The 17839-nt window shown below is 50.8% G+C and overlaps 1 protein-coding gene across 1 annotated transcript; it reads left to right on the top strand.

Moving 5' to 3' along the window:
- The first annotated feature begins 2220 nt into the window (after positions 1 to 2220).
- LOC120728310 (armadillo repeat-containing protein 1-like) lies at positions 2221 to 8517 on the top strand. The gene is made up of 7 exons (XM_040023108.1): positions 2221 to 2434; positions 3675 to 3871; positions 4175 to 4266; positions 4525 to 4714; positions 4799 to 4915; positions 5095 to 5169; positions 5707 to 8517. Exons 2-7 carry the CDS (start codon positions 3710 to 3712, stop codon positions 5896 to 5898), a joined length of 828 nt encoding a protein of 275 aa, XP_039879042.1. The 5' UTR covers positions 2221 to 2434; positions 3675 to 3709; the 3' UTR covers positions 5899 to 8517.
- Positions 8518 to 17839: the final 9322 nt, after the last annotated feature.

Genomic DNA, 17839 nt, shown 5'->3' on the forward strand with positions numbered 1-17839 from the left:
CACCTTCTCAGCAGCCTCTCTTCATTCATGAGTACATTTCCACCTGTGTCCTTAAAGCTGCTGCACATCCTTTCCTGTGTTTGCTGCACACCTGTCCTGCCGTTACTCCTGCCTGCTCCTTGTTCTTCCTCATTCTCCTCTTTCCTCTGTCCACAGACACACCAAAGACCTTCCACTCTTTTCTGCTCCAATCTCCACTCTGTCCCACTTACTTCACACTTCCTGTTCTTCTTGTCTTGTCTCCAACCTGTGAGGCGTGCACACTGATAACATTAATCATCTCACAGCCCCCCCACCCCCTTTGGCCAGCAGTAGCACAGTTTCCATGGAGACAGTTGTTGTTATCCTGGGTCAAACGTCTTCCTGATGCAACCCTCCCGGTGTATTCAGGCTTGTGCGCACGAGCTCATTCGTTGTTCCGACCGTCTGCAGAGTTCTTAATATTATCGTTAAATAACCGTAGCTGCCGGCTTGTTTGAGTAATCTGTAAATGAAGCTGCTGCAACCTCAACAAATCACAGTTTAGGCCTCACGGTGCAGCGGGGGATCCTGCAGACTCGACGACCTGCGGCTAGAATGTGTTTTTCGTGCAGTATGAAGGGAGGCGTGCTTGTAGTGAAGCTGGAGTTGTACTAGATGTGTTTGGACCTGCTGGAGCAGATGAAGAGCTGCAGCGTGTTCAGCACCAGCTGTTTGTGCGTCTCCTTCCTGACAAGCTTTTTGTGCAGCGACTGTGGCTTTGCTGTCACTGTGGGCCTCGCAGCACGGCAGCTGTTCCTCCCTCAGCTCAGCGAACAGCGCCCGGCTCTTCGTTCTTCATCCACAGCTGTCCTCGCTCAGTCAGCTCAATCGGACTCCTTCTGCACCACCGCCCCCTCCACCCTCACAGTCACACACAAACCTTACAGTTTATTCTGGGCGTCATCAGCAGCAGTGTGTGCAGGTCAGGGGATGGTTTTACAGCAGAACGCTGCAGCAGCTCCTCACGCTCTCCTCTCATGCTTCACATCCATCATCTTTGCACTACAGTCTTTGGCTTTGTCTCCACCTGCTGGACTGAAGCAGCTGGAAAAACAGCCCTCGATCGTATTTTCAATTTTGAAAATGTTTCCTCCCTAATAAAAATGTAGACGAAGCAGATACAGCAGTGAGGGCAGCTGTCACCTGGTGCCTGTTTGGGTGTTTTTGTTCTAGTGACATAAATAAGTGGCTGTTGGGCACCTGTGCGTGGCCCTCTGCTGCCCTCTGCTGGACAGCACTGAGCGCTGACGCGTGCACTCTGCCACAGTCACGTGCTTCGTCACTTCCTCAATTCCCACACATTTGTTTTAGTGTGTTTAAAAGCAAAGTCCAAAGAAAATATTAATGCAGGGATTTAAAAAACCAGGTTGAGGAGAAAACCTCCGCAGTCCGCATTCATGTGCGCGTCATGTCACCCAGAATCACGCGGTAAAAGCTCGCAATGACTCATTTTCTCTGGAAATGCAGAACGATCGTGGCTGTCTGACGGTTTGTGGGTTCAATGAAGACAAAGCAGCAACAAAGCGTCACCTGCAGATCTGTAACTGGCTCCGCATTTACCTGCTACCTGAAGTTTGACGTCAAACAGTGATTGATGTTTGCTTTAATAAAACGTGTTTGTCTATGAGTCAACTCTGAGCTGAGCTCCTCAGGATCAGCTGATTTATTTTGTACAGAAACTTGAAACATTTCACGAAGCTAAATCTTCGGAGTCACAGGAGCTCCGATCACTTCATTTTCATCCCGCACGGGTCCAGGAGATCTTCCAGGCAAACATGTTTACTCTGGTAGAAACTGCCACCAAATTAATGTCACCGGGCAGGATATGCTTCCTCCTGTGAGCATCTCACTCGGAGCCAGCTCTGCGCACCTCCAGTGTTCACAGCAGGAAGCTAAACTGCTTTACTACGTCCACCGGAAACGATGCGGCCACAGTTTCTCCAACACGTGATAGAAATGTGCAGGTGAGATGGTGCCACAGGTGAAAACAGGAAATGAGCTCATGGAAGTGTTTTAAATCCACTTTTTAAACCTATAACTCAGATAAATGTGACGTTTTTGTCTCCAGCTGATCCTGCGTCAATTTCCGGTTCCTTCAGGGCGCGGCGCCATTAGCTGTAGGAACAAAGCAGCTCATTGGTCGGCGCGATCAGGTGGTCTCGGCTCAGCCAATCGCAGGCTTTGATGTTGCGCCGTGGACGGCCGGGTGGCGTTCAGCAGGAAGCATTGCTGCTTCGGTTCACGGCGTTTTCCTCGAGTCGTTAACGGCGCCGGAGACTGAAAATCCGCGCGCACGCGAACCCCGAAGAGGTGCGGAATCGTCACCACCGCGCGAGGCTGCCGGAGGAGAGGCCGACCGGACAGCCCACGGGACCAGTTAGCCGCTAGCCGGCGCTCGGTGTCCGTCAGAGAGGTGAGTGCTCCCGGGGCTCGGGCAGCCGAACACAGCGCCTGAGACCCGCGCTGAGCCGCGACCACAGGCCGGCTCCAAAGTTAGCGCGAGAATCAGCTGATTTAGCTTCTTCCGGCTTCTGTAGAAAGAAACACGATCAAAGACGCAATAACGGAGAAACTGCAGACACGGGGGAGGTTTCCGGTCGGTTCGGCAGCACATTAACAACTGACATGAAATACACGGAGGTAGGACAGGTGGGTCCATCCAGGCTTCAGTCTGACAGCTGTCAGGTTCAAATATATCAGAGCGTTTATAGAGCAGCAAGCATTTCTCTTCATCATCATCATCGAGGCTCCTCTAAGGAAGATGTTCCTGTGTCTGTTCATGAAGCTTTAGATCCAACATGAGTTTATCAGCTGGAGGCCGGACACCAGCAGGAAACAGCCCTCCGGCCTCTACAGCCTCAGATGTGCTCTCATTAATATCTCTGCTGAACGCTCTGACGGGTTATTACAGACACCTGCATCCAGCTGCATCTCCTACGAGTCCTCCCACAGATGAGCTTCATCTCCAGCATCCTCTCCACCCACTGCTGCAGAACCAGGACAGCCATCACCGGCTGCAGAGGAGGATGAGAGGAAACGAGAGGGGCCGGGTCGTTTCCAAACAAGAGCGAGGGTCTAAGGCTTACCTCCTGCTGCTGGGACTGTGCTGTCCAACACCCCAGCAGCACCAAGCTTACCTCGCTTAACTACAACTAAACTGAAAACTAGAGCGCGATGTGACAAAGTGTCCAGTTAACGTAGATGTGAAAATGAAGACCAGGTGAACTAGAATAGAAACATAGAGGAAACAATGCTAGTTTCTCACAGCTCGGCGGCTTTGATGGGTACAGCTCTGTGTTCGTAGTGCAACACCTGCACTGACCTTCCTGAATCGGTCCCACGCCCTCTGTGATGATTAAAAATACTTAATCTGACACAGGGTCTAATAAAAACTGTCTGACTACGGTCCTCGTACCTCCTCACCCCCCGTGCTGCCTCTGATCCTGAGGTCACCAGGTCACCAGGTCATGCTGTTTACCTTCAGATGTAAAGCTCTTAGAGGCTGTTGTCAGGATGTGAATACAGTGAAATGTGTGTGAAGGAAACACGTTTTCTGTTTCCCGTGATATTCATGGTCTGGGGTTTCTCAGAGGTCAGAGGTCGTGAGAGGAAAATAAATGACGTAGAAATACCTTACTCTGCTCGCCCCTCAGCTGCTTCTTTTATGGGCGAGTGAACGGCAGCAGCCATGACCGCCGAGCCGGACGCGCTGGCCGTGGTCAACCAGCTGAGGGACCTGGCCGCCGACCCCATGAACCGCAGGGCCATCGTCCAGGACCAGGGCTGCCTGCCCGGACTCATCCTGTTCCTGGACCACCCCAACCCTCAGGTGGTCTACTCCGCCCTGCTGGTGAGCTCACAGTCCAGTGGAAACACATAGACTCTGTCCAATAGAGAGAGGGCGGAGCTTACATGAGGATTTCAGACACCTGGATCAGCTCAGCTTGATGTAACACCTGTTGTGTGCAAAGATCTGCTCCGGGTGTCTGAACCCAAACATCAGAACGAGTTAGAGGCTGCTGGTCGTCGGCGCTGAAACGCCTCGAACAGCAACAGAATCTGTTATTTTAAATTAGACGATATTTGAATAGAGTTTGGTGTGTGAAGCCGTCTCTCTGATTCAGTTTCTGACTCTTTCCGGGTGTCCTTCCAGGCGATCCGTTACCTGGCAGAATGTCGAGCCAACCGGGAGAAGCTGAGGGCGGAGCTGGGGATGATGCTGAGCCTCCAGAACGTCATGCAGAAGTGAGTCTGATGGAGCTGATCCAGGTTTCTGCAAGCACAGTAGCAAAGTGACTTCCTGTTTGCTGTGAGCTCTAAGAAACAAGGAAGAAGGAATGTCGTGAGTCGCTGCTGATCGTGGCGCTTTATCTCGTCGATATCAGTGACGTGTACGTAGAGACCAACCTGCTCACCCGCTCGTACTTGCAGCGCTGTGAGCAGAGCGCTGACGCTCCTGCTGCTGGGAAAATGAGGTTCCACAGCTCTGCTCTTTCCATCCAGGTCGACCACGCCCGGCGAGACGAAGCTGCTGGCGTCTGAGATCTACGAGCTCCTGCAGGCGTCCGGCAGCGCCGACTCCGAACCGGCCGAGGAGCCCGTCAGCAGCCGCCGTAAAGCCCAGTTCTTCCTGGGCTCAAGCAACAAGAGAGCCAAGACCGTCGTCCTCCACATCGACGGCCTGGACGACTCGGTCAGCGCGCCTTTCACTCAGTAATGATTCCCTTGGCGTGGGCGGTGGGAGGAGTCATGAGCGTTTTGTTTTGTGACCCTGCAGAGTCGGAGGAGTATGTGTGAGGAGGCGCTGCTGAAGATCAAAGGCGTGATCAGCTTCACCTTCCAGATGGCCGCGAAGAGGTGCATCGTCCGCATCCGCTCGGACCTGACGGCCGAGGTCAGACCAGACCACGCCCCCTCGTGGTTCTCGCTGTATAATCACGTGATCACAGCTTCCTCCTGAAATCTGCTTTTGTTCCTTTGTTGAAGTTTTTCTGTCATTTTCTGTGAATCAGCTGCTGAAATGTGAGTTTCCGGAGCTCGTCTGTGAATGACTGACGGTGTTTTTGTGTTAAGGCTCTGGCGTCCGCGATCGCCGCCACCGAGGTGATGAAGGCGCTGCAGGTGGTGAAAGGAGAAGACGGAGACGAGGTCAGTTTGGCTCTCAGCTCGTTCGCACGTCACGCTTGCTCTCGTGCTCGCAGCTTCGTCGTTCGCTCTGACGTTGCACCTAAAAGCACCAGAAGAGAAGGCGGAGCCGTGCTGTCAGCTGTGGGCTTTAAAGAGCTGAGACACTGTGTGACCAGCAGGGGGCAGCAGAGACACACTCACACCTGGTAGTTAGAAATGTGCTCGCTCAGCCGGCTGTCACTGTGGAGTGCCCACTCAGGCCTGCTGCATCAAAGACTTCACGTTACAACATTTCCTGCTCACACAGTAACACCCAGTTTGGACCCACTGTGGGCCTCCCACAGGTGGAGCCGGGTTTACTACGCCCGGCTGATAACACCATCAAAGTGGGATCAGTGGCAGTGGGTGTAGCTCATGTTTGTGAGCGTGGCAAGATGACGGGCACGAGTTCACTGACAGGAAAACGCACAAAAACCAAGGGGCGGGGTCATGCTTACAGAACAGGTGTGCAGCCTATCGCAGCGCGTCTAACGTGTGCGTTCCCGTCCGTGTGTGCAGGTCCTGATCCCGTTCCCGGAGGACGGCTCTGTGGAGGTGGAGCAGAACGTGGACCTGCCGGACTACCTGCCAGAGGAGGAGAGCCCATCTCAGGAGCCCGACAAGGCGATGAGCCGAGTGGGATCGGGGCAGGACGGAAGCAGCTGGCTCGGAGCCGCTGCCAACTTCCTGTCCCGCTCCTTCTACTGGTGACCGGGCGGAAGGGTCGGCGCTGCCCCGCGGCCCCGCCTCTCACCGTCGGACCTTCGTCCTCGTCTCAGAACAAAAACTCACAGCTGCCAAATCAGGATGTTCAGCTGGAGAGACGACGCAAAGTGTGAAATGTTGCCGTGGAAACCGTGTCCTCCTGGGGTCCCACGCTCAGTCTGACCTGCACGTGGCGACGTCCTCTCCGTGAACCAGTCCTTGTGTTACAAACCAAAATGTCTTAACAGACAGGAAGTGAACAAACGCCGAGTCAGAACAAACGAGACTCCTCCTCCTTTATACTGTTTATTATTTATTCGCTCTCGTGCCGTTTGATGTGTTGGAGCGGCGGCGGCGAGCCGTGCCTTTCAGTTTCTCTGATCACAAACTTCCTGCTGCTTCCTTTCGGGCTGCAGAGATCGACCAACACGAGCGAGAGAAGAAGAGGTGGTTAAACACTGCGCCGGGCCGAGCGGAGCGTTTCCTGTAATGTCTGAGTGCGGGCTCGTAACGTGAGCCGCGTGTCGGGGTCAGAGGTGAACGGTCAGACTGTTCCGCTCATATGTGGCAGATGTGTTAACGTGAGGAAGGACATAACCACAGCTCAGTCAGCTGAGACCCCTCAGGGCTTTGTGCCGCGTGCTGGGGACACGGAGCAGATCATGGCTGCGTCATTAGAGGAGCACGCTTTAACCCTCTGCTGCAGAGGCGTTTACTGACCTGCAGGGTCAGAAGCACAGGTTGGAGCTGCGGGGGTTTGCACAGGTAAAAAAAATGAAGCTGCTGCTCCATCAGTCAGCCCTCGGGGTTTCCACGGGAACCGTCACGTACCTTGGCTAACTTCAGCTACAAAACTCCTGACTCGTGTCCCTGTCAGCAGACAGCTCACAGCTTCACTGAGAGCTCAGAGGACTTCATTTCCTGCTGTCCACTGTTGTGCAAGTTCCACTGACCAATCACGTTTGACCTGTGGTCCTCGTGGAGTGGAAGAACGTGTGGAGGCGGCAGCAGTCGTCTGAAAAGAATCCAGCTTTTAAATGTGTTCAGCTGATGAACAGGAGGTGACCTGATGATTCCAGACTGCTGGTGTGTTGCTGTCGGCGTGGATTTCTGTTTTAGAGCGTGTGTGTGTGTGTGTGTGCGTGTGCGTGTGTGTGCGCGCGTGTGTGCGTGTGCGTGTGCGTGTGTGTGTGTGTGTGTCCCGTCCCCACACACCCAACCACCTCCAAATCAGGACAGGAACGTTTACAGTTATTCAAACAGGCGGTCCGACACGGTGCCTGGGTCCTTGCTCCGGCTGTGATGAGATGCACGAGCCTTTCTGCACTCAGACACAAAGCGTCACCGTCACGGCGCCCGCTGCTGTCACGCCGCCTGCTGCCGTCACGTTTAGCAGAGAGCGTCAGTTTAAAAGCTGCAGGCCGATCAGAGAAACTGAAAGGTCACAGGTTTGATTGCCGACCACCGTCGTGTTTACGGAGACATGTTACCTGCTTTTGTTTCACTTCGGAGACCAAAGGGTTGGAATCGCCACCTTTTTTTTATTAAACATGGTTTAATCTGAGGCTGCTGAGTGTAAACGGCGTGCGTGTGTTACTCTGGACGACGCGGGGAACAGGAGCACGATCCAGTGACCGCTCGCTCCGAGCATCAGGTCCAAGGAGCTTTAACGAGCTCGTTAAAGAATCAAAGCACAGTCGATTGGAGTGAAATTTGCAGAACTTTTGACAGTCTGACATCATTTCCTGTTTTCCCTGAACGCTCGCTCACGCTGTGGTTTCCGCTCAGCGGCCAATCAGAAGCTTCGTTGTTGATATTTCAGAGTGAAACAAACTGATTTGATTGGCAGTGGAAGTGACCTTTGACCTCCATATGCAGATTTCTGCTGTCGTCTCATTCTGTGTTAATTGTGTACCTGCCAGGTGTGCTCACGACTCCACCCACAGAACGCACGGTCCGATCACATTCAGAGTAGCCTGTTGAATCCAAACGCAGTGTCGGCTGAATTTAAGACGGCAGGTAAACGCATCGATGATGTCATTGGCGTTTCCATGGAAACGCTGTATAAAACGCCCCGTCGTAGAGCCTCCACAGAGCGTCGAGCTCCAACCCTCGGGTTCCTGAGGATGTCCCGCTCTGATGGTAACCACGGGACCGCTGAAGCCGCCTCCTCCCGAGGAGGGCGACGCCCCGCCTCCAGGTTCTTGACTGTGTTGTGTGACATCACGGTTCTGCCGCCTCGCTAAACGCTCGTGTTAAAGCCGAGCTCTGAGCGCTGCGGCGTTTTACAGCGTTATTACAGGTCATGTGACCGAAGCATCTTTAAAACAACACCCAGCGCACATGGGTGAGCTGTTCTCCACCCGTGCGCGCTCTTCTCCACCCGTGCGCGCTCTTCTCCACCCGTGCGCTCTGCTCTTGTTTCCTCTGCTCAGGTCAAAGTGTGAAGTTTCACATGTATCAGAAATAAAAGCTTTTCTTCGATGTTGTGTTGACGTCATGTTTTTGTTTTCTTCGCTGAAACCAGCTGACGCTCGTGCATTTTCTTCATCGTGTGTTCATCATGTGTGTTGCCGTAGAAACGGTCTGTGTGGTGACTGCTGAATAAAAACTGGTGAACCTCGCGCTCGCTGTTTGATGTTTCGGATTCGTTGTGTTGTCACTCAGCACTGCTCACACAAAAACACACACAAGCCTCAAATGTCATAAACACAGTGGTAAATATCCAAACGGATAAATTATGATCGCACTGAAACGTTTTGTTGACAGATTGTGTAGTAACCTCGAGAGTGGCCGCTGCTTCGTTCAGCAGTCTGATGGCGGTTGGAAAGAAGTTTCCTGTGAGAGCAGGCCGTGGTCGGGCTCTCAACAGATGACGCCGTGGCCCCGCTGGTCCTCTCGGCGACCTCGCCGCTCTCCTCGGGGCGCACGCGCACAGATGCTGCCCGTCAGCACTGTCAGTGGAGCGTCTGTAGAACGTGCTGAGGACTCAGGTGTGCCTCCTTAAAAAGCAGATGCTGTTGTGCGTCTGTACTTAATGATGTGATTTGTACCAAACATTGAACGTTTAAGGGCTCAAGACTCAGCCCTGAGGCGGCCCGGTGCTCAGGAGGAGGAGTCAACTCTGTTGTCATTACACATGTATAAGCACAGTTTAACGTAATACAGCTGGCATCCAATCAGAAGTGCAGTAGGAGCAGATTATATATACATGAGGGTCGTATAGAAGGTGGGAACAGATGTGTACAAATAATATATTGTTATACAGGATATACAGATGTGTTACATTTATACAGATGTTGCATATATACAGATGTCGCAGTGTGAGGCGAACATCTACAGACTGCTGTGAGTCTGCATCAGTGGGAGCGTGGCTCTCTGGACTAACAGTGTGGGCAGTGTAACAGAGACTCTGTCAGTGTCCTAAAACTGTAGCAGTAACCAATGTGAGCGTGTGGTGAATGTTGAGAATGAATGACATCATGGTCATTGGGGGGGATAGGGGGGTGTGGATGGAAAGGTTCAGTGGGGTGACAGCTGTGGGGAAGAAGATCTTCCTAAACCTGCTGGTTTTAGTCTGAAGGGTCCTGTGGCGCCTCCTGGAGGGGCGGAGCTGGAAGAGTTTATTGGCAGGATGAGAGGCGTCCCTGAGAATGATGCGTGCTCTGCGTGGACATCTCTTCTTGTGGACATCCTCAATGGCAGGAAGTGGAGTCCCTGTGTCCCGCACAAACTGAGGTGTGCTTGTCAGGAAGTCAAGGATCCAGTTTTGAAGGGGTGGGTTCATCCTGAGTGGGCCCCGTCTGTTTACCAGCTGCTGGGAGATGTGGTGTTACATGCTGAGCTGTTCAGGTGCGATGGATAAGGCAGCATCGGTGGATAAAGCATCCTCGTGGAGCCGATTGAAGAGCTGAGGTGATGTGATCCTCGATCAGTCTCTACCTTATAAAGGATGTAAGTGCTACAGGTCGAAGGTCATTGCCTGAGCTGACTGAGGGTTTCTGTGGCACCGGGAGGACGGCCGACCGGCTTGAATATACCTGTGAAGATGTGAGTGGGCTGATCTTCTCCACTCCACCGTTTCAGGATTCACAGATTTCACAATGTGATTTTCTGTGGTTACGATCCAGAAACACAAAAGTCTGCCTGAGTTCGTCACTTTCCTGTTTCCACACCTGCTGTGGGCCAGTCACCTGGAAAACATGCCCATGCAGGGCTTTCCCACAGAAAACATGAATAAGGACCCAGAGGAGCAAAGCTGCCGTGGGGCAGTGTGGGCACACCCACACCCACCTGGGTCCTCTGTGGGATCGGTGTGGGTTGTCCTGCCGTTTGTGGGCCTGCACGGGCATGTTTGCTGGCACATGGTTTATAATCAGGCAATAACAGGGAAGCATGTCTGCTGTGGAGATGATGAAACACAGAACAGGTCTTATTACAATATCAGGTGTGAGGCAGAGGAAGGACTGATCCAACACCTCCATGAAAGGAGAAAAGGGAGGGAGGGAGGGAGGGCATGTCTTCAGGCCAGATTCCATTTTCTGAATCAGAATAACCTGTTTGGTGCGAACATTTTGTTTTTTTTTCATTCTGATTAGTGATGACTTGTCTCACTGAAGCAAAGATCCCTGCTTAGGGTGTGGGAGGAGGCATGAACGCCGGGGGAATGTCAGGAAAAATCAGCTCTGAATGAGGGAGCAGAGCCCACTGTGGGCCCAGTACTGGTGTGAGGCGTGGGGTTGGTTTGCTGTGCTCCAAATGTAAGAAGGATCCAAAGGTGAGAAGAGGCAAATGAGACGAGTCGACACGTCTCTGCCTGCAGGTCGTCGGCGCCGCCTGCAGTGGGCTCAGAGAGGGGCGGCGGCTTCTCTGAGTGTTCTGGCTCAATGCGGCTTTGACTCGTCCGCTGAGAGGAGGCTTTTGTTAAGCTCTGTGCAGAAAAAGAAAAGCTGCTGTTGTTCGTGCTGCTGAAAGGTTACTGCAGTTCACGCAGAGGAGGCCCGGCCGTGCTGCGTCCAAAAACACGAGCGCGATGAGCTCACACAGAGTTACACAATCGTAAACACCACACATGCTGTGGACAGCTCAGAGGCACAGACGCAGCAGCAGCAGGCGAGAGGGTCGGCGAGGGTCGCCGTCCTGGTGTCTTTGGCTCGTTGAACTCTTTCTGAACCGCGTCCAAATCGTTCATCAGCAATCTGAATGCATTTTAAAGTTTGTCAGCCAGCACTGAATGTTCTGCAGCACACAACACGCTCCTCTTACTGTCCTAAAATAATCTCACTGCTCACCCTGACACGAGCCTGCAGAGAGACTTTTGTGGGATATTTCCACTCAGCTGAAGTGTTCACCGTGTCTCATCTGGAAATCTCTGTTTTTACCAGCAGCGTGCAAACCTCTGCTGCTGCTGCTGCTGCTGCTGCACTGCCTGCGTTTGCTTTCCCTTCAGTGAGCGTGTCGTCCTCTGAGAACAGCAGAGAACAGTATCTCCTGCAGTCTCACCTGCACATTCAAATAAACATGCAGCTGTTATCCAGCGGTCCCATCGTAAACAATGAACTCAGCTCCTGATGGGTTGATGGGCAGCATTCACTGTGAGGGAGAGACTAACACGCTGACTGTGGGACCGGCTGCTGCAGTTATTGTGAAAGTTTATCAGCTGTATTTACAAATATTTGTTATAACTTCATGAGTGCATATCATTTGTGTTATTTCTGGTAAATGACCCTCAGCACTCCGTGTGCTTTGGTTTATTTTCCAGCAGAGATTTTGGGCCTGACGCCCACAGCGTCAAACAAACACTGAGTTTATCGTACACTGTGGGGTCTAAGTGCCATGAGAGTACTGCAGCGCTCCAATCTCACTGCAGTTTGATTTACTTAGCATTAACTGCTGTCTCAAGGTGCTTAATATTGTAAGGTACAGACCCTACAGTAATACGCTGGTCACTTTATTAGGTACACCTTGCTAGTGTCAGGGTGAAGCTCAGAGCTGGTTTCATTCTTCATGGCTCAGATGTTCCTCACAGACTTTGGTCCCTGTTGACATGACATCATCACGACATCATGACACAGCTGGTGCATCCTTGATGCAACTCTCCCGTTCCCCCACATCCCAAACGGCTCTGCAGGACTGAGATCTGTGGCTGCGGTGGCCGTCTGAGTGCAGTGAACTCACCGTCATCATGTTTAATTCGAGCTTCAGAAGAAGCTCCAATCAGCAGCAGCCTGAACGCTGAAACAGGCCATCCGAGGCTCCTCAGACCAGGAAGCGCTTTCCCACCTTGTGTTGTCCAGTTGTGCGAGTCTGTGTGAGCTGTAGCCTCAGGTTCCTGTTCTCACTGACAGCAGTGACACTGACGTGGTCTCCTGCTGCTGTAGCCCGCCTGCTTCAAGGCTCAGAGATGCTCTTCTGCAGATCGTGGTCATAACCCCTTATTTCAGTGCCCGTTCCCTTCCTAGAGGTTGGAGAGTCCCAGCTGCACAACGGGCAGAACAAAAAGACGGCTGTAGGATCCGTGAGCAGAACACAAATATGCCATACGCACAGGTAGCATTAATTACCCCACAGCTAAGCTCGACCTGCACTTTCACACTGCAGACATCCTGTTCCTCTGACCAAAGGAAAGGGATTTAGAAATGACAGGCTCTAAACATCTGACGTGAGGAGTTCGATTGAACTGTGGCTGCTGCTGCAGGTCTGTACCTGACTGGGACTGAGTCTGGCAAATGTGTCCTCTTTACTGGTGGAGGTTTACTGGTGGAGGTTTGCTGTTGGAGCTTTGCTGGTGGAGGTTTGCTGCCGGTGCTAGAAAAGCTTCAGTGTGTCCTTGGACTGCGTCCTCCCTTTGAAAGCCTGTGTGCTGAAACATGCTGGACGTTTAGGTTAAATGAAACCATGAAGATAAAGTTTTTCTTTATAGGTCAAAGGGTGTTTTGGTAAATTGACTGGTTTTTATCACTTCATGCCTCATTCACACGAGCACTTCTTCATCTGTGCTTGAGTGTTTTCGGACATTCGAGGATTCAGATATCCCAGGAATCGAGCTACCAACCTTCTGATTGGCAGATTCCTGCTCTGCCGCCTGGGCTACAGCCACACTGACCTGCTTTCTTTGCTTGAACCTCAGGTCAGAGTTAATGGCTCAATAAAAAAAAGCTGCTGTGAAAATGCAGCCAACTGCTGATGAAGAGCACTGTCTGGCTCCTTTTTAAAGATGAGGAGTGGCGCGAGACTTTTGCACAGTACTGCAGGGTGGGGCTAAAGTATTGACAGGTCAGAGGGAGGTATGTGAGAGTAACGGACGCGGGTGTTTAATCATCCAGTTTCCTCCTCTGAGCGTTCGAGCTGCGATCGAGCGTACAGTCACACAGACTTCTTTATTCACAGGACTGTGTTGACTTTAAGCCTTCAGCCTGAAAGTCTGTGACGCCGAGCAAACGCTGACTCATCAAAGACTCGTTCCAGCCGAGAACCTGAGCAGCAGCTTCCTGTGACGGTGTCACGGTTCTGGGTCGTTTCTTGTGTTTCGGTTTGTTTTCTGATGCTCGTGTGCTCTGCTGGTTCTGTTTCTGGTTTTTGTGTTCAAGGATTTGTTCTTCGGTTGTGTCTCATGTTTAGCATAGTTTGAGGTCCATGTGTTATATTCTGTCTGCCTCTCAGTGTCGAGTCTGCGTCCTTGTGTGATGGTTTCTTGTTTCCTGTTTTATTGTGAAAGTCCGTGTCTTATGTGAGTGTATTCAGTTTGCCTTCTTTGTCTCGTCTTGTCAGTTACTTGCAGCTGTGTTCCCCACCTGTGTGTAATGTCCCTGTGTTCTCTGAGTGTATTTAAGCCGTGTCTTCTGTTGTTGTAGTCGTTGGGCTGTCTGTGTATCTGCTGTGTGGTTTCCCTGCTGTCACCATCATGTACCTTTGTCTACATTCCTTTGTGTGTATGTTTGCTGTTCAGTAGTTTAGTTTGTCTCAGTACAGATTAGTTTTGTTCCGTTTTGCCATTTCCACTTTTGTTCTACAATAAACCACATTCAATGAGTGCCTGCAATTGGATCCTCATTCATTTCTTGACACAGTGTCATGATTCATCGTCCTCACGTAGTTAACGATGACTGTGCTGAGAGCCACACGAAGACATCAGTGACGTCTTTTCAGTGTAATCCAATTTTGTGGAAGTCTACGTGAAGCTCGGAGCCGTTAATGAGAACCAGACGGCTGCTTTCCCAACAAGAGCCGGCCTCCTGCGGGAACGCTCGGATTACATCAGATGTGATGTTGAAGCTCACATAGTTTTTTTTTCTCACACTGTTGCTCAAGCAGAGAGCTGAAGTCCTGCATCTATTCAGTGAGTCCTGACAGAGCTCCAGCCCCACGACGTTTAACGCATCTCAATAAACGCCTGATGAGGCTCCAACTGGAGACCTCAGCCCGCCTCTGAGCGTAACGGTTTCAGAAAGAATAGAAGATGCTTCACAGAAAAACATCTGGGAGGTCGCTTTGCAACAAATCCTAACATCAAGGAATGTTGTGTCGTGGTTATGTCCATCTTTTATATACAGTCTTCAGAAAAATGCAGCACAAAGCACTGGCTACACATTAAACTCCTTCTGACCTCCATACAAACGTTTCTGTTTCAAAAATAACAGAACAAATTGAAAACTGTTGCTAAGAGTATTTGGGCTTTTATTTTGAAGGCTGAACAGCTGTAACTTCCTGCACATTGATGGCACAGGAGGAAACGTCCTCTTTCCTCATGCTCTCCTTTCTCACAACCCAACCCTGATCCGGGTTCTTAACTTCCTGTTGGAAGGGAGTTTTTCCTTCCTGCTGTCGCCTCGTGTGGGTCCACAGGGGTCATCCCTCTAACACTGCAGGCTGTTGGCTGCACATACACGTGCACTGAACTCAACCCGCTGCTCGCACACTTTCAGTCAGCAGAATCAGCTCAGACAATCACAGCGTGAACCCCGGTCCCAGCCCAGAGGCCCGGCGAGCCGAGGGTTTGAGTCCGTGCGCCCACGCTGGCACTGTGTGTTTCTGCAGGTCATCGCTGACGTGCTGTAACTTAACAGGCATATTCTGGATCTGTTGTGAAGCAGCTGTGGGACAGTTTGTCCGCGTGAGGACGAGCACATCTAGTGCAGAACTCTGCGTTCGCCTCCAAAATAAAAGCCGTGCAGAGCAGAGGAAACAAATGTTGGTGTAATCAGAGGACATGCAACGTGAGTTTACAGGTAACGGTCTCTGCACAGGACCAGCGTGACATGACTGCTTGTGTTTGTGCTGGCAGCTTCACACAGGCTCTTATCAGCGTTTTCACTGATGTGAGTTAAGCTTCCATGTTGGGTTTCGCTCATGTGTCAACACAATGTCTGGAATTTTATCGATTTCCCACTAACTGTTATTGTCTTTGTGTTTTATTAACGCTGATAGACAAACATGTGCTGCTTGTGGCCACGGCTCACTTACAGACCTGACCCTGGTTAGACGACAAAAAGATCAAAGAAAATAAAACGATAATAACAGAAACATTTAAGAACAGCTGTTTCACTGATCGTTAATGTTTTTATTTCAGGTGGCCTGATCTGTAAAGAGGAGCGGCCAATCTCCAAACACATCAGCCGCTGATGCCAGAGACACGTTAAAGCGTGTTTCTGTCTCAGAAATGTTTGAGCAATGTCTCTTTGGTCACCCATCACGCTGGGATGCCTTCACTTTCAGATTGAGATGATTTCTTTCCACACTCGTCGCTGACAGACTTGGTGGGAAACAGTCGAGATGAGAATGTCTAAAGTGGATGTTCAGAGACATTCAGCATCGGCGCTCTGCTCCTGACTCAGTTTCCTTCTGGAGTGATCGTCGAGCATCAGTTCAGGACCAACAAAAGCCTGCCTTCAGTTTGGCTTCACAGACTTAAAAGCTGAAACCTGTTCGGTCATCCAGGCTGTCCAGTACTGAGACGCTCCAAACTAAAAAACAGGGAACAGTGTCCAGATTTAGAGTCAACAGGTGAAATCTGTGAGCGAATCCCAGCAGCAAAGTTCACTGCAGAAACATGTTCCAACAAAGTTCTTCCTGTTAAAAGGAAATTCTTCTCTAAGTGTTCGTTGTGCATCGTCTGATTGGTGGTTTCTCTCTAATGTCAGAATTTCTCAGTCTGTAGAGCTCAAGACTTGATTTTGGGGAATAAATGTAATTTTTGTCTCCAGCTGAGGAGATTTTGGACTTCTGCAACTTCCCTTTAACCTCTTAAGCCCCAACGCCCCTCCCCCTCCCCCTCCAGGGGCAAAAGGCAGGAGATCAGGTAGACTTGGGTCTTAAGAGGTTAATTGAATTATGGAGCTGTGCTCACAGGTCATCTGACCGGTTTCTCCTGCATATACAGGGAGGGGACAGAGCACACTCTGCTGCCTTTGCACGCTGGACTCATCTAAAACACATTTACCTGCGCAAACACAGGTGTAAGAGCCATGATTTGTAAAGCTACGTTATCTGAGATCAGAGATATTACAGAGGCTCTTTCACCAAACTGCAGTCTCTCTTTTGTGCCCTGCAAAAACACGTCCTCCTGTTGATACTCGGTGCAGCAGTTTCATGAAGTCGTGGCCTTTGTTCTTCTCCGCTGGCGGGTGGAGCACAGCTCGCGTGTCTGGCAGGCAGAAGGTACACAGCAGGGACTCGCTGCTTCCTCTGTGAGTGGACTTTCACTCTGTGAGTGTGCACTGAGCAGGTTTACACTTACATTATCTCACGCTGCAGAACCAGAGCAGCGCCTCAGCTCGTGTTCTGTCTCCTTCCTGTTCCTAGATAGTAGTTTTCATGTCAGCACAACACACACGCACACACACGCACACACTCGGCTGTTTGCAGTGCTTGTTTCCTAGGCTTTCAGGAGAAGCGGTGTTTTATCAGGTACACGGCAGTGCTTCATACAGAGACAGAAAAGCCATGAATGTACCTCCAGATATCTGGTTTCGATTGGCTCGGCCTGCTTCCTGTTACAGTCTGCCCGAGCACACAGACTCACAGAACACTTAAAATGATTGTTTTTGGTTTTTATGTCACAAGTATTCTTATTGCACTTCAGCTAATTTTACAGGAACTTCTTTGACTGTTACCGATCATCAGGAACACTGTGGCGCTTTCCCCGGCTGAGAAGCATCACTTCATGAAAGCCAGTTTTCTGTCCTCTCAGGATGTAACTCGGTGTGTTGGTGCAGGCGGTGCGGACTCGGCCGTCTGACTTCTGCATGACTTTAAAGCCTTTCCTGGATTAACTGTGTGGAAAAACAAAACCCGCTGAGTCTGCAAATCCAAAGTTTGGTTAATAATGGATGCTGTTGTTCTCTTAGCTGGTCTCTGCCACAAACAAACTCTCATTTAAATGAATCGACAGATTTTATTGTCATTTCAACCATGTACAGTACAGAGTGAAGTGAGGCAGCGTTCCGCCGAGACCCTGGTGCTACTACATGTAACACACAAACACAAAAGTGCAATGTGCAAACAAATGCACAAATAAACAAGATAAGACAGAACAGGACGACACACACAACACAGTGCTCTGCAGTGTTGTGACAGCCATGAAACTCGTTTTACTTCCCAGAGACGTATTTATTAGATCAGGTATATTTTGGTCTCATGAAAGGAAACACCCTGATCTGCCTTCATCCCTTCATCAGACACGGTGATGTGATTAGAGAGAAAGCTGCCTGAGCTCTTTTCACGGTCCCTAACAGTGTTGGTGGTCTCCGTTTTCACAGGCGTGGACTGCAACTGTCCCAGCTGACAGCGAGCCTCCACTCCAACCCCACATCCACGAAGAACACGCACTCAGTGAAGGAGATTTGAGTCTTCGCGGCCTCGTTTTTATCTTTGTTATTATAACTTTGTATTCTGTGTGTCACATGTGGCATCCATATGATCGATAAAAACAAACTGAAGTTGGTGTGTT

The sequence above is a fragment of the Simochromis diagramma genome, unplaced genomic scaffold (assembly GCF_900408965.1).
Source record: "Simochromis diagramma unplaced genomic scaffold, fSimDia1.1 OVJJ01000385.1, whole genome shotgun sequence".
Classification (NCBI taxonomy): domain Eukaryota; kingdom Metazoa; phylum Chordata; class Actinopteri; order Cichliformes; family Cichlidae; genus Simochromis; species Simochromis diagramma.

What these genes read in the sequence shown, in the direction of transcription:
- LOC120728310 (XM_040023108.1), top strand. Translation starts at nt 3,710, where the DNA reads ATGACCGCCGAGCCGGACGCGCTGGCCGTGGTCAACCAGCTGAGGGAC. An exon ending in TCGACGGCCTGGACGACTCG is followed by an intron (nt 4,715 to 4,798) that starts GTCAGCGCGCCT and finishes GTGACCCTGCAG; the next exon opens with AGTCGGAGGAGTATGTGTGA. An exon ending in GCTCGGACCTGACGGCCGAG is followed by an intron (nt 4,916 to 5,094) that starts GTCAGACCAGAC and finishes TTTTGTGTTAAG; the next exon opens with GCTCTGGCGTCCGCGATCGC.